Source organism: Centruroides vittatus, unplaced genomic scaffold (assembly GCF_030686945.1).
Source record: "Centruroides vittatus isolate TY-2023 unplaced genomic scaffold, ASM3068694v2 contig_726, whole genome shotgun sequence".
NCBI lineage: Eukaryota > Metazoa > Arthropoda > Arachnida > Scorpiones > Buthidae > Centruroides > Centruroides vittatus.
In genome coordinates, this window is record NW_027122463.1 from 2,565,894 (window position 1) to 2,582,689 (window position 16,796).

At 30.7% G+C, this 16,796-nt stretch overlaps 1 protein-coding gene across 1 annotated transcript in view; it reads left to right on the forward strand.

The window, feature by feature from the left end:
* Window positions 1-16,796, forward strand: part of LOC136980838 (cubilin-like) — a 292,841-nt gene that overhangs the window by 251,060 nt on the left and 24,985 nt on the right. The window contains 7 exon segments of the mRNA XM_067277042.1: window positions 175-303; window positions 305-331; window positions 518-709; window positions 3,203-3,335; window positions 3,545-3,762; window positions 15,087-15,298; window positions 16,098-16,260. Of these exon segments, the coding sequence (XP_067133143.1) occupies window positions 175-303; window positions 305-331; window positions 518-709; window positions 3,203-3,335; window positions 3,545-3,762; window positions 15,087-15,298; window positions 16,098-16,260 (1,074 nt within the window).

Below are 16,796 nucleotides of genomic sequence, written 5' to 3' on the forward strand. Positions count from 1 at the left end.
AAAATCATATATTAAAATTTATGACAGACAGAAATGGAAATAATTTACAATTATTTCCATTTCTGTCTGTCTCATTCATATATGAATAACTTTATTTACATTTATACACAAATTTAAATATTTTTATACAATATTCTTATTTTATTTTAAAAGTTTAATATGTGTATTTTCTAGGATGTGGAAGAACATTTGTTAATGAAGAAACTGGTATCATATTTTCACCTGGATTTCCCTCAAACTATTCTGATAATATGGACTGTGAATATCGAATTGAGGTTTCTTCTAATGATCATATATCATTTAAAATTTGATGAGAGATTTGCTATAGAACGTACGACTATAATTTTAATATGATTTTCAAAATTTTAATAAAATTTTTAAATGTTTTAAAGAAATTTTGCAAAATTTTATAAGATTTTTATTTTTATTATAAAAATTATTATTATTTTAATTGTAACTTTTGTTTATAACAATTGAAAATGTCAATATTAAATAAATTAATATTTTTAAACTTCAGATAATCCTACATGTAAATTTGATTATGTTGAAATATCTGAGATTAAAACTAATTCAACTTTAACACATGTTGGGACTTTCTGTGGCACAGAAGTACCAAATCCCGTGTCTACAGTAGGATCAACACTCATTCATTTTCATTCTGATTACGTTATAGTAGATAAAGGTTTTATGGCTCAATTTACAGTAACTAGTAAGTAAATCTATTATATGATATAGTTTTTTTAACAAGTTAAGTTATTTTGCAAACAAACAGTTGTTTATACTGATACATAAAATATTTCATTTTGTATAATCTATCTTATTTTGTGTTTTATCAGTGAATTATGAAATGCATTAAATGAGATTCAAATTTTTTTATACAGGTATCCCTTGATTAATGCGATTAACTAATAATTCGATGTTACCATGTATATCAAAATCGCATTAATCAAATACAGTGGTACCTCGATACTCAACCGAACAATCACAACCCACTAGAACAAATTATCAGTTAATAACAAATATTTTTATTTTAATTTTGTCACCTGTAAAAAAATATCCTATGATAAAAATAAGTAATTTAAAAGTAAAATGAAACTTTAGAGCTGCTTTCCTTTTTGTCAGAAAAGTTATACTCAATCCAGTTTATTTTTTCACTTAATGCATACGGAACACAATCATCATGTTGGTGCCACATTAAAATTTGTTGCAAGTTCATGAATTGATATTCATCAGTTTTTAACATTTTCTTCCCAAAACTTTTCTTTGTCAACAACTTTTGGGTGCCCCATACATTTTGTATCTTTCAGTTCAAAATTTCACAAATGAAACTTTCAGAACCAGATTTCACATGTCCGACATTCAGGAGGAAATTTTGCATGAAGGTTTGTGTATTAGGGAATTGATGTTATTAAATTTTGACAGTTATAGGTCAATGGGATGGGGAGATAAAGGGGATCATGTGTCATATCTTGAGTGGGGACAGACTTAATGACAATTTTACTCATTATTAGTATTTACAATTTTTTATAAAACCCATCCCTACCCTTAAAATTAAGCTTTTTGCCATTTTTTTAATAATTAAAAATATAACAGTTTTTAAATAAAATATCATAACAGATGGCCACATACAGTTTTAAATATTATCAGGAAAATTAAGGAGCTTGTTTGTTGTGTTCATAAAATAAATAATTACTTGCTAACGTATATAAATTAACTTTATTATAATAGAAACGTAACTCTGTGATAATACAAACGTAACATTGTGCCTCCAGGTCTAAGTGTTACTACAGCTAATGCACGACTGACTGAAGACAAAGGAACATGACAAAGGTCAGAGATGTGGGGTCGCCTAACTAGGTCAAGGGGCAATTCGGTGTGGGTTATTCCCTGGAGGTTTACATACATAACATTGTTACTGGATTTTTTTAAATAGAGAATCCAGAAATAAAAAATTGGGATGTTTCATTTAAAATTTCAAAGTTGCTTTCACTCCACTCAGAAGGATGGATGGATGAGTCCTTATTTTTACAGCATTAGAAAGGCCCATCAGAAATATTAAACTTATATTTTTTCAATATTTTTATTAAAAGCATACTTTCTAAGTTATTGATTTGTAATATCTTATATGGATCATATTATATATATAGTAAGTCCTCTACTTACGAACTTAATCTGTTCGTAGCGGCATTCGCAAGTCGAAAAGTTCGTAACTCGAAAAGACGATGTTTGGCGCAAAAACTCAAATACAACGTTGTTTTTACAATTATGTAATGTTTAGGCTACTTGAATAATAATGAATTAAGATTGTTAAAGGGAAGTATAAATTCAAATCAATCACATGTACATTATTTATTAAAATTACTCATTTAAAACAACTACAAATGTACATATGTATGTACTGTAAATGTTTTTAACATAAAACTTCAAAAATAAACTTGACTGTACATAAAAATAACCAACTGCACTTTAATAGTAAACAAATGACACCACACATGATTGACACATGACTACAGTCCAAACTCAACTAAGAGCCTCTCACCTACCTCTCACGCTCATATTAACCTGCCATCTGTTGGCTTTGTTCGTAACTTCGAAAGTTCGTAAGTTGAAAGTTCGTAAGTAGAGACTGCCTGTATATATAAATTTTTCATGGTTATGTATATATTATGGAAAATTTTAATGAAATGATGCAGAACTGTGCTCTTTTTCAGCCTTTATTTGCTGAAAGTCAGTGTTCATTTAATAGATATATATACTTAAAAAAAGATAAAATACCACTTATTGGACTGGAATGATATAGTAAACACTTCAATCAAAAGCCTTAAATTATTTTCCAGTAATGGTTAATTCAAAAAAGTTTTTTGACTAATGTTTAATCAAAAAAACTTTTTTGAATTAACCCTTACTGGAAAATAATTTAAAGCTTTTGATTGAAGTGTTTATTATAGATATGTGTATTGAAATTTATAAACTTTAGCACATATTTAAATATTTAAATATCTGCTAAAGTTTATAAATTTCAATATAAGTAGGTACATATTTAATAATTTTCAATGTTATTTTAAAGTGGTGACTAATTTCATACTGGAAGTTTTTCTTCTAATCGTTTTTATATATTTTTAATTATTTAGATATTATTTTAGTTCATGAGTACATAATTATTAATTATTCTCATGTTGCAAAATTATTAATTTAAATTTAGGCTGTGGTGGAACCTTAACTGAACCTAGTGGAACTTTTGAAATGAAACACACTGCTTTTAGTAATACAAGGAATTCTATGATCGAATGTTATTGGGTTATATCTGTAGAAACAGGAAAAGTTATTGAATTAAGGTAAAGGTATTTTATATTTACAATGAAATCTAAATGAAATATTCTGCTCTGTGATAAAAATAATTTGAACATGATAATGTTTCTTTGTTAAGCAAATTATTAATTTTACTTATCACTAGTCTAGCTTTGTATCCTTTTACTTCATTTAATTTTATATATGTGTATAATTCTTTTAATTACTATAACAAATTCCATCCTTTTTTTTGTAGGTTTTTGAATTTTCAACTTGATAGTAATTTTTGTCATGATGATAGAGTTTCTATTTATGATAACAATATTCCACGTTATTCAAAAAGATTAGGAACTTATTGTGGAACTGAAATACCACCTATTTTCAAATCAACTCAAAATTATCTTTCTGTAACTTTCCGAAGTGTTCAAGGTGCTAATGATAAAGGTTTCAAAGCTGCTTATAGAACAACTTATGGTAAGACATTTTATTAATTAGTTATAGGGTAATTCAAAAATGTTTGTAAATAGTTCATCTTGTTATGCAGTCACTTATAAATTACAGATTATGATATTGTGGCCATTGGCCATATTGCTATATGTATTTTAGTTATATTTTTTTTATTTATCTTTATATTCGATTCTTCCCTTTTGTCATAACTTCCTTCTAGAACCACCATACTCAACCTTTTTTTTTCTCGGGGCACATACACATGATAGCTATTACATGCGGGCTGCAACATAACGATTATAATAAAAAACTTATATAATTTCCCACTTACCCTAGAAATTTAGTGTGACTGTTGATATTGCGAACATTTTTTCACTATTTCATTTAAATCAGGCTTGTAACTGCTGCATGCTACTCGTAAAACAGCATCCAGGTGTGAATCAGTAAGCCGGTTTCTATATATGTTCTTTGCATATTTCATTTTTGAGTATGATGTTTCACATAGATACGTTGATGCGAACAACATAAGTAAAATTTGAGCACATTTTTTTACAGTCTTATATTGTTCAGGCACTACTTTCCAGAAGTCAACGTAATTATTTTCTGCTCTCTTTTCTTTAAAAATAGCTAACAGGTGTGTATTATTCTTTATCTCAATAAATTCATCAAATAGCTCTGCGTAATTACATGCAAATATATCAGCCAGTTCTGATATTATTGCCAGTTCCAAGAGCCAGGGATTTTCAATGAGCAACAGCATATTTTTTATTTTTCTTAGATCATGAAATCTATGTTTAAATTTCTTGGATAACACATTTAAATAATTTGAAAAAATTGTATAGTTTTCTGGAGAAATATTAAGACTGTCCTGCTTAGCATTTGTCATGGTTAGAAAATTTTGCAGTATTTTGTTTTGTACTTCTTAGTAATAAATGTTTAATTTTTCTTCAAAGGCAAATATTTTATTTACCATCTGTGAAATTATTTTATTTTTACTCTGTAAACCAGTATTGAGACTGTTAAGCTTCTCTGTAATGTCACAGAAATGCTACAATACACCACCATTCATCATTTTGCAGTTTACTGTAAATTTTATTATTTTGCTGTAAAAACAACATTATTTCCTTTCGCAAAGAAAAAAAACCTTTTCAGAACTTTTCCTCTGCTAAGCCAACATACCGAGGTGTGTAAAAGAACATCATTGTATTGACTACCCACTTCCTCTAAAAGACTTAAATTTTCTGTGGTTCAGTTCTCGTGCTTGGATATAATTCACTATATATATGACAGTTTTCATCACAGTATCTACTTCAGGATTAGCAATAAGTGAAGCTAAGTTTTCCTGATGAATGATGCAATGAAATTTTATTAGATTTGTCAAATCATAATTCTGTTTCAGTAGAGAAATAAATCCATTTTTGGATCCAGTCATTGAAGGACAACCATCAGTACACACACAAACTAATTTTTTTATATCTATCTTGTTCTGTTCTAGAAAATTGCAAATAGTATCAAGATAATCTTTGCCCCTGGTCTGGCCCTTCATTGGAAGGAATTTCAAAAAATCTTTGCAAGTTGAATTTTGTTTTGTACAATATCTAACAAAAACCGAGCATTGTGATGTTGCTGAAATATCTGTGCCAGAGTCAAAAGCTAAACTAAAAAACTTGCAGTTTTTCAAGTCTTCAATTACATTATCACAAATATGGTTTGCAATATCTTCAATACGTCTAACACAGGCAGAATCTGAAAGCTAGATTTTTTTATTTCCGAAATTATTTGATTTTTGTTACTGAATTTATCAAACAGTACATTGGAAGCGCTTAAAAAACATTCCTTCACAATTTCGGCATCAGTAAACGGTTTCATATGTTTACCAAGTATATAACAAATTTCATACGATGCCTTTATTACAGCTGCATCAGCAAAATATTGCCACAGACATATTTTGTTGATTTTGCAATGACTTTTTAAAAATAGCCAATTTCTTGTTTCTTATGAGAGATCCCGGAAGAAAAGCATCATTGAACAATTTATGTTTAGTGTTAAAATGACAAGCAATATTATATTTTTTTAATATAATCTTTCATGTCACTTTCATGTCAAATCAAACAAGTTGCCAAACCGTGTTTGTTTTCCACTACAAAATAGTCAGCTTCCCATTCATCTTGAAACAATCTATTTTTGTCAGACACTTTTCATTTGTATTTGGAAGACACTCCTGACATGGTTGATAATAATTATAAATTACAGTTTCTCAAATAAAATGGGTGCTAATTCAGTGTGATTTATTGTTTACTCAATTATAACTCTTAAGGTACTTTAACAATTAGAGTTGCACGATACAAGCAAAACAAACAAGTTATGACCTGTTATGACTTATGACTTTAACCTATTCAATGTTGAAATTCTTGATGCCATGTTGGATTTTCATCGATGTTAAGCCTAATGAAAATTACACATTTTTTTTAAAAAGTAATCATGACTATTTTATCATCCAAAATTATTTTTTTATTTTTTACAAACAAAATAGATATATTAATAAATATAAAAACAAAAAATATTTCTAAAGTTCGTTTTAATGTAAAAATTATGATGCATAGCGATATGTAGTATCAAAAACGTTCTGATGCAGAAATGAATATATTCGGGGTCAACAAATGAAGTCAAAACAAAAATATTCAGGAACAACACGGGACAGGTATCGCGTGTAGGTGCTATGGGTCTCAGTAAATTACTAAGTCTAGCTCTACTTTTACTGTCCCTTATGGATCGTTCCCTGTGTTCAAGTTTTTAATGCTTTAGGGACAAAGAACTAGATTTTATCACTTTAGTATAACACTTTTATTTAGCACATGTCTTCTTTTACACACAAAGGAAAAAGGGGTCAGCTACAACAAAGGGTTCTGTTTTTATACATAGAACCAGAGCGCCATCTGTGGGGAAATACCCACAACACAAATAGCAGAATTAAAGAACATTAAAATTACCTAGATCACAACAGTAACAATGATAATAATAACAGTAGCAACAACAACAACAATAATAATTATTATTCCCCTTTTTTACTATCTTAACACCCTGATGGCCACCATGTGTTCATAATGCTTGGACATCTGGTGACAACTTTCTAAGGACAAAAAGGACTTAGCTGTGTGGGTGGAGTGACCAAATCTACTTTTTTTTCACAACAATTTCAAAATTTATGTGAAAATTCGAACCCGCCGGAACCAAGCCGTTAATAATAAAATATTTTATTGCTTGGTTCCCACGGAGAAAATATGAATCAGGAGGAACAACAGTCGAAAAAGGCTGGTTGGTGAAATTGGAAAACGTGACCAAGACGATAAAAGGGTGACGAGAGAGGAAAAGGGGCCGGTTACGTTCTGTCACTTAGACTGTGTGTGCGCGCCGAAATCGAGAGGAAACCGCCCGCAATCCAAGGAATACGTTGACCTAGAGGACCGACCCGGATCACGAGGTATGACCCAAATTGTATGTAAACTCTCCCTCCGCGGATCCGAAAAGAAGCGACAGTCGCGCATCTCTTTTGTAATTGTAACGTTAGCCTAAATAAATTGCGGTTGTTGTTATTATCCGTTGTCTATGTCCTTTATTCGGGTATCGTCGCTGCCACTCTATCGTCGGACCCATCCACTTCCTCCACTCGCGTAACGCGTAACGCGTAACCCATCCGAACTGCCATCTTGACGTGGGCCGGTCTCACTGACCCGTTTGCCAAAAAAAGGGAGGAACGAGACTCCGTCCGCCTCCCGGCACCCACATTTATATTTTGACTGCATTATTTACAGGTCATGTCCAGGCCACTCACAAAAGCTCAGTGGGCCACAGGTTGAGTATGATGATTCTAGAAGCTTCTGTCTTAAATCTCATTGCCTTAAGGAGTGATTACCCCTTCTTAGAACTCTTGGTAGAACAAAAGGATAGGGGAATTATTGTTTCTCTGAATTTTTGGGGAAACAAAAGGAAGGCAAGGGCCTGAGGCAAAACCGCCAATGGAAGAGTCATTCTTGGTCAAGATCTCAGGGTGGATGGCAGGACAAGGCAGTGCTCCAAACTTGAAAAAAGGACAAAGGGGACTGCAAAGCTGAGGAAAACAGTAGAGGTCGAAAAGAATGAAAAGAGAAGGGTCGTAAGGACAGTGAGTACAACTGGAGATCTACGATGCATCATTTCACAAAGGAGGGAGGCATCTGAAAACATAATATTGCTATATATAATATAAGAGACACTTTCCACATTGGTACCTACTAACTCAAGAAGAAACCAGATATTTTCTACCTTCCTCTGTCTATCTGACATATTTCCCTAAGTCTCTGCTTCTACCTTTTTTTTTTCTTAGGTTTAAGATAGATATAAGATTAGTTGTAATTCGGTTGGGTTGATACTGTATGTATATGCACGTGTTACCCAGATGCTTATGAGAGGACAATAGACCACCCTTTTGTTAATTAGTAATATTAATATCTGTAAAGTTGGGATCTGTACTAAAAGAACCAGTTCAGAGAGAAATAAAGGATATTTTGTCTGTACAGGTACTCCTCACTTTACGACTGAGTTCTGTTCCGATGACTATGTCGTTAAGTGAATTGGTCGATAAGCTTGTGCTGGGCTAAGCTTGAGCTTGTGCTGAGAATATAGGATCGTTGTAAAATTATCCAAATTATGCAACAAACTTCAAATTTATTCATAAAAAGACTATTATAATACGCTATTAGCCTATTATAGTACTATAAGACTATTATAGTATGCGCAAGCCTATTATAGTACACTTAGTGCACATGTCACCATTTGCCACTGACAGACACTCAAGCTGAGAAAGGGGATTCCCTGAATTGCAGGTCGAAACTCGATTGGTCATAAGTGCGAGTGGTCATTAAGCAGATAGGTCGTAAAGTGAGGAGTACTTGTATATCCCTTTTATGTATCCATTTTAGTAATGTTTGTTTGCGGGCATTACTATCTCTCAGTACAAACAACCACAATATAAGTGACAGATACATTTATATTTAACTAAATGCCAGTGGTGTGCCATCATTGGAAGCTGTGGAAGCACCACTTTAGTTACTGCCTTCTTTTTTCTTTATAGTTTTCTGTAAAAGCTAAAGAATTAAAATAGAAATGTTTGCAAAAATTACACTAAATGTGAAAGTAGAAATTAAACCATCTAAATAAGAGCACTGCACTAGGAAAACTAAAGTTCATTTTTTTTTCTCCTAACTAATTGTGGAGCAGTTATGGGGAAAGAGATCAATTTAACATTGATTTTCTCTGACCTCTGTCAAGCTCTGGCAATATTGAATTTTCCTCAAAACAGACTCACATTGATCAAAATTGCATATAGTAAGGGTTACCTTTAAATTACACCTATTTATAATTCCATAGATTATTAATATAATTTTTGTATTAGTCAGGTATTTAAATTACTTTTATGTAAAAATTATTATAAAAAAAATATGGGGCACTGTCTAGCAGTTGTAGCTGTTGGCACGAATCTTTTTGCTCTCTTGTGATTTGATCCATTATTGTTATCTTTTTGGAAAATGACCGAATTTTTATCTCAGAAAAGGAAAAGTTTTTCACCACTGTTCTAGGATGGATGTCCATGAAACATAAAGAAATGAATTGGAAATGAAGAAAATGTTGCAAGTGAGTCAATAGAGGAATACATTCTGTCTTATATAAGTGCCAAAAAAGAGATTAATGTTCAGGAAGGAATTAAACTTTTGCTGAAACTACAAGCTTCTTCAAATAATAAATTACAAGTACTTTTAGAACAATTAGATAGAATGCAGGCATGGATTGAAAACATAGACACTGCTTTGGTAGATTTTGAATCCAGACTCTCCGTTCTTGAAACTGATTAAAAGAAAGGTTACATTAGAACTGACAAGTCAAATACAGAAATAAATGTAATATGTAATACTTTACATAAAGTTTATGAAATTGGAAGATAAAGAAAGAAGAAATAACTTTTGTAATTTTAGGTTTAGAGGATAGAGATAAAATGGATGATTATGTATGCAAAGTTCAAAAATTATTTCATGATAACTTGAAGGTTATGGATGTGAGTATCAAATGTGCTTATCAAAGTGGAAAATTTAAACCTAATGCAAAAAGATTGGTTATTTGTAAATTGTTTAACTTTGAAGATAAATCAAAATATATAAAAATATTAGTAAATTGAATAAATTAAATTAAATATATTTATTAATGATGATTTCTTGCCAAATACTAGGGCTATCAGAAGCAGATTAAGATGCTATGGTAAAGAAATGCGCTCAAAAGGGGCTATTAACGTTAAGTTGCGATATAATAAATTAATCATGAACAAGATTCACCTGTAATTATAAAGGTAAAATTTTTCAAACAGATAACAACCTTTTTGGAATATAATTTGTAATGATGAACAAGATGATGAAATTAAATTGAATTATAACCAACATAAAGTTTTATAGTTGGACAATGGCAATAATGTGAAACTTCTTTTCTACAATATAGCTGATCTAAATAAGAAATATTGCTTTCCTAACTTCTGGAATTTAATATATAAGATAGATATATTCCATTTAGTGGAAATATAGCACACTTCACTTGTAATTGAATCAATGTTCTCTGATAAATATAAAATTTACCATCAAGTAGCACACTGTTGTAAAGGATCTGGAAAACCCAGTGGTGGTTTGATTGTCGGTTTTAGACTAGATACAGTTTCTCAAGTTGAAATTATATTTCAATTAGTATTTGTTTTGATTTTACAATTAGACACTGAAAAGTTCACCAATATCCAACTAATAGTGTCTTATATTCCACCTGACAATTATTTTGATGATGATTTTAAGAACATTTTATTGCTTATAGCAAATTACCTGCTACTTGAAACTAATTTGATTTTATGTGCTGATTTAAACACCGAAATGGGACACCCTGATCATTTGTCATATTTTACTGGGGACTGGCAAAATGCTCTGAAAGCCTTGAAGAACCAATTGTTAATGACAGAGGAAAAATCTTATATAATTTTTGTGAGGACAACAATCTTGTTTGTTTAAATGGTCTACTACCAGGCAATGAAGAAGGTAATTTTACTTATCATGCAATAAAATGTGAGATTCTGAATATTTGGAGATTAATTATTATAAAATATTATAACAAAATATTTTATTTCTTTGATAAAATTTTAACAAAAAGGATGTACATTTTTATTTAGTTCCTCCATACTCATCTAATAAGATGAGTATGGAGGAAGAACCGTCATGCCTGATAATCTAGTAGAATGTATAGCTAAAGCAGCAACGTCTCTGGATTTAATCTATAATGTTAACTCTGCAGCAAGTAAAATTCATATAACTGTGAGGACCCGAATGGGGGTTGACTGGGAGGTCCAAATGGGGGATATCAATCAAGAATTTAAAGAGCTCCTTTCCCGACATGAACGAGAGAGATTAGATGTCTCGATCAAACAATAGATTTTTGTGTAAATTATTCTAAACAATAGAAAGGAATAAAGTCGAGGAAAATGCAGCTGGAGAGGCATCATATTCAGTTGTGACATTGACCTCTCCCGCGCCCTCCATCAGGTTTTGAATTGTCACCAGGTGACAAGGAGAGACCAATGGAGAGGAGATTTTTGATGCAAAATGCTTAAAAACCTCGCAATCAAGGACATCCAGGTTCTTGGTTATTATGAGTTCTTGGTTCTCAGTTCGTGCTTCTCTATTTTTTTGTTGTGATTACGAGTCATCTGAATTCGCTACCGTGCAAAATACCCCCACCATCTAGTCGGCGCCCAGATTTACCCTCGCCACCGGATTTACCTTCTCTCCAATTTTCAATTCGAGACTGTGCCACATGCCCCAGGGCTTCCATCGAAACGTATGTCAACGTGGGACCAAGTGAGCCTTCAACCGAACACAGGACATTCCATCAAAAAGAAGGAAAGACTTTTTATTCTCTTCCTGAATTGGTTTGTGTCCAAGCTTTGAGGAGAATTGTAAGAACCTTATATTTTTATTTAACAGTTTTTTATATGGTAACCTATCTTAGTGAATCTTTCCATTCTCACACGACCGTTTGACCGCTCGACTGCCATGACATTCTTTCCACCCAATTGGCTAACCTCACATAACAAATAAATGGTATGAGAATGAGTGCTACACCACAAGAAAAAATTTGTAGAAGTTATTTATGAAGGCTAAAAAGTCAAATACAAATGAATATTGTATTTTATATAAAAACTATTTAAAAGACTACAAACATATTTGACTAAAGAAAAAACAATCATATTTTTTGAACTTAGAAAGAAGACTGATGACTTGTAACAACTCTAAAATATTTGGCAAACAATTAACTGCTTCAGATGTAAAAGATTATTGAGTTATAGTTCAAGAATCCCTTTGGGAAGACGGCTAAATTTTTATGCTGCTAAATTCTCTAAAGGTCATTTTGTATTTATTAATGAAGAACAATTGTCGATGGTCATATATAAAGTGTTTCCAATAAAGAAGAATGTTTCTCAGATTTTACATTGGAAGAGATAAAAAGAGCAATTAATTGCTTTAAATCTGGCACTTTACCTGGATCTGATCTTATTTGAACAGAATACTTAGAATGTTTTTCAGAGAAATTCTTACTTACAGTATTGGAACTCTTTAATAGTATTAAAAGAAATTGTAGCTTTCCAGAAGCTCAGATTAAATCTCTAATTATTCCAATATATAAAAAAGGTGGTGTTGATGACCCAAAAAATTATCATCCTATTTCCTTGGTTCCTGTAATTAGGAAACTATTTACATCCTTATTAAATAAAAAACTAGAGAATGGATACTTAAATATGAGATTTTGTGTCAGAAGCAAACAGGTTTTCAACCTGGCTGACCTTGTCAAGATCAAATATTTATATTAAATGCACAGATACAGTTAAAATTGCGAAAAAAGAGAGGAAAGCTTTATGCTGTTTTTGTGGACTTTTGATATGCTTTTGACACTGGCTATCATAAAATTTTATGGGCACTACTAGAAAGAATGGGTATAAATAAACAGTTTCTTGATCTTGTTATTGATATATATTCTAAAGTCACTTCAAGAGTAAAAATATTATCTGAAACAACTGGGTTATTCTTGGTCACAGATCTTCTGTCTCTCGTCTCTCACAAGCGGTCACTGATTGGCTAATTCAAATATTAGCCAATCAGCGATCGGCTTGTGAGAGACGAGAAACAGAGACGGTGACCAGAATACGGCCCAGATTCATTTGGTGTCAACATAGGAGTTTTGCAGGGTGAGATCTTGAGCCCACTGCTTTTTAATTTGTATGTCAATGGCCTGATAGTCTGACTTACTAAATCTGGTTTACCTGGGATTTCTCTCTCTGATCAAATTGAGATACATGCACTAATGTATGCTGATGACACTGTAATTTTGGCTGACTCTGTATTAATGCTACAAAGGATAACTGTAATCTTTTAGAGGAATTTTGTCATGATTATGGGTTAACTGTTTTAAAAACAATGATAATGGTATTCAAGAAGTGAGGTTGAATGTCAACCAGAGAAAGATGGTTTTTTAACAACCAATATTTACAAGTTGCTTTAAATTACATATACTTGGAAGTTTTATTTTCATCTTCTGGACAATTCTTACAGGCTAAAAATCATAGTATACATAGAACACAGTGTCATTTTAGCTTTATGTGGCCTATCCTCTCAAGAGCGAGAATTAACTCTGCTTCTACTTATATAAAATGATTTCATTTGTATTACTCTATGTCATTTCTATATGGGCAGTCACTTACTATGACAAACTGGAATTTGTCCTTGCATTATACTTTAGAAAAATTTTCATGTTATATAAGAAAATTCCAGCTTACATATTGCGATTGGAGTTTCTGGAATATCGGTAATTGCAATAAAAGTAATAACTTTATTTTGGATACATCTCTTAAAATTATTAGATGAAAGCTTCATTAAACTAGCATATGATAAACTTCACAGATTGTGTTCAATGACAAATGATTACACACATAATTGGGTGTAGGCATTGCAAAATCTGTTGGATCAACTTGGTTTTTCTTTTCTATGGCTATCTCAGGATTCTCATTTGATTGAATGTTATCAACCGTTAATTATAAAACTGTGATGTGAATGAAGTATGCAAGAAAATTGGTCTCTGTTAAAAAAGAATAAGCACTTTTAATTATATTGTAGCATTAAAATGATGTTTATATGTGAAGATTATTTGCTTATGGATATAAATTATATCTTAACTTATAATATCAGATTAACAATAGAACCTGAAAAAATATGTAGTAACTGTATTATGCAAGGATACAAAACTTCGGAACATGCATTTCTTCATTGTGTTAGATTTAAAGTTAGTAGGGACAAGTATTTAATCAGGTTTAAATCTTGTAAAGATGTGACGGTACGTCATAATTTTGTATATACGCGATAGTTATAAGCCTTATATTAATCCTTCAATTCTTTGTTCTGTCTCTCCCTTGTTTCTCGATCTTTCTATTTTCACTTTCCTTGCGGGTGGGGCAGTCCTTTCCCCGGAAGTAAGGGGGAGGACAAAAGAAGAAAAAGACCCGGAGGCAAAAGAACGGGAGTAACGGTCATTCTTGGTGTGGAGCTGGGACGGAGCAGACGTGGAGAAAGAATAGGATCGGCTCGTTCAGCGAAATAGAGATCTCGAGGACACATCGTTATTCTGGGTACCCCCTATCCCTTCTTATATATAATTCCATATATTTATCTAACTCTTCTTTCCCCTTTCTATAGCAAGTAAGTTAGTTTTAATCCTAGTTTGTAATAGTCCGGTGAATATCCTATTTGTAACTCGTTATAAATTTGTCACGCTTATTGTGTGTGAACCACGTGTTTCCCTTTGTTATTTTTGTCTACTCCTTCGCCTACACGTGTGAGGTTTCGAGTCGGAGTTGTAAAAGAATCCTGCGTATCATCACGCGAGGTGAAAGAGTGTTTTATTGATTGTTGTTTTTTTTTTCATTAAACTTAAAGTTTTGTTTTATTGTAAATTTGTCCTTTCGTTGGCCATACACTCACGTGACATAACAAAGATATTATTAATATATCATGCTTTTCAAAATCTGATTCTTACTCTATATTTTATTTTGTGTTGTTTTGTACTAAATTATTAACTTGTTAAATGTTACCACTAAGTTTCTGTTACCCACTTATAACGAACTAAGTTTTATACAATAAAGCATTGCTTGATTGATTGATTATAAAAAATATACTTCATAGACTAATAATATAAAATGAAAGTTCTATTATTTATTTATGATGTTATTAAAAATGTTTTAATAGGTCCTGAGCAAGGTTGTGGAGGAACATTAATTAATAACGAGGGTGAGATTTCTTCTTTAGATGCAGATAATGACAATCTCTATGAACCTAATTTAGATTGCATATGGCATATTATACAACCATCAAATACTATTTCAAGAATCACATTTGAATTAATGGATATTGAAGAGGCTCATACTAATACAACTAGTTGTGTAAATGACTATTTAGAGGTACAATATTTTATTATTTCTATGAATTTTTCAATAGTTCTTTTAGCCAGATCTTAAACAGATTTAAATTTGAAGAGAATTTTCTCGTCAAATTTTATTTAAATTTCTTTTAAAATTAAATTATAACTAACAAATCAAGGTACAACAGTGACATATTGCTAAGTAAAGACACTAGAATGATATCTTCTAATCCATACATACTTACTATATCAAAAAATGATTCAATATCTTTGCCGAAATTAATTTTGTTGTTATATGAATTACAACATTAACTCCGTTTTTATATTATTTTTACTAGTTTTGCTTGTTTTCAAACTGGTTTAAAATGAAGAAAGTTTTAAGCAAAACATGAGTCAATATTTTTGACTACAAATGTATAAACAAGTTTCTTTTTTATTTAGATTTATGTTGCCGAATAATGAATTGTCATAATTTTTTTTATCTGTACGAATAATTTTATAATTAAATATTTAATAATTTTTTGTATCTGTTCATCAAACTGATTGAATAATTTTTTAATAAGAATGCTTGAAACAACAAAATTAAATGTTCAAGTTTAACCTGAATATACAGTTAAATTTTCTATTCGAAATTAAATTAAATTATTTTTCATTATGTAACTAACAGATTGAAATATGGAATAATGAAACTACCATGGCACTGTGTAGAATGTAACTTACTTTTTATATAAAGAAAAAATTATTATTTGTAAAAAGTATTTCTAACATTTAAAGATTTGAAGAAGTTATTGAATTTTTAAAAAATATTATAATAATTTATTTACTTTTTTGTTATAAAGATTATAGATGGTGTTACTGTCCATGATCCTGTAATTGGAAGATTTTGTGGTAATCAGTTACCAGGTGATATTGTTAGCAATACAAATAAAGTTTTAGTACATTTTCATTCTGATGATGTAGAAAATAAGAGTGGTTTCAAACTAAAATTCTCAGAAGAACAAAGTAAGTATTAATTTAATAGAATTAATAAATTTAGCATTGTCTGTTTGAGCTTTTACTTGATTAAATATTATTCCCTTTAAAATTTTACATGATTAAATATTCATGATTTTCCAACTTTTTTTTAAAAAAAGTGTATATTAACCCATGAGGTGTCACACGAAAAAAAAAATTCTTCGATTGCTCATGGCCATCTCCACCAGGCATTATGTTGTTTAAAAGGACATAAAAGATATATAAATCATTGTTTTTGATTATCTTATATTTTTATAAGAAAAAGAATATCTGAAATTTGTTTTAACATGAAAATTATTTAAAATAAACATAAACATTAAATTTTATTTAACATAAAGTATGAAATATTGAGAATTATTAAAATTTAATGTTTAAAATGTACAAAAAACAACATTGAAAGTATAATGTATGAAAATATCACAGAAAAACTCTGAATTAAAAATTTGTGTGAAGCACCAAAAATTACTATTTTACAATGCTTGTGTGATGCTTGTGTGCTTAATGTAAGATATTCGTAATTTAAC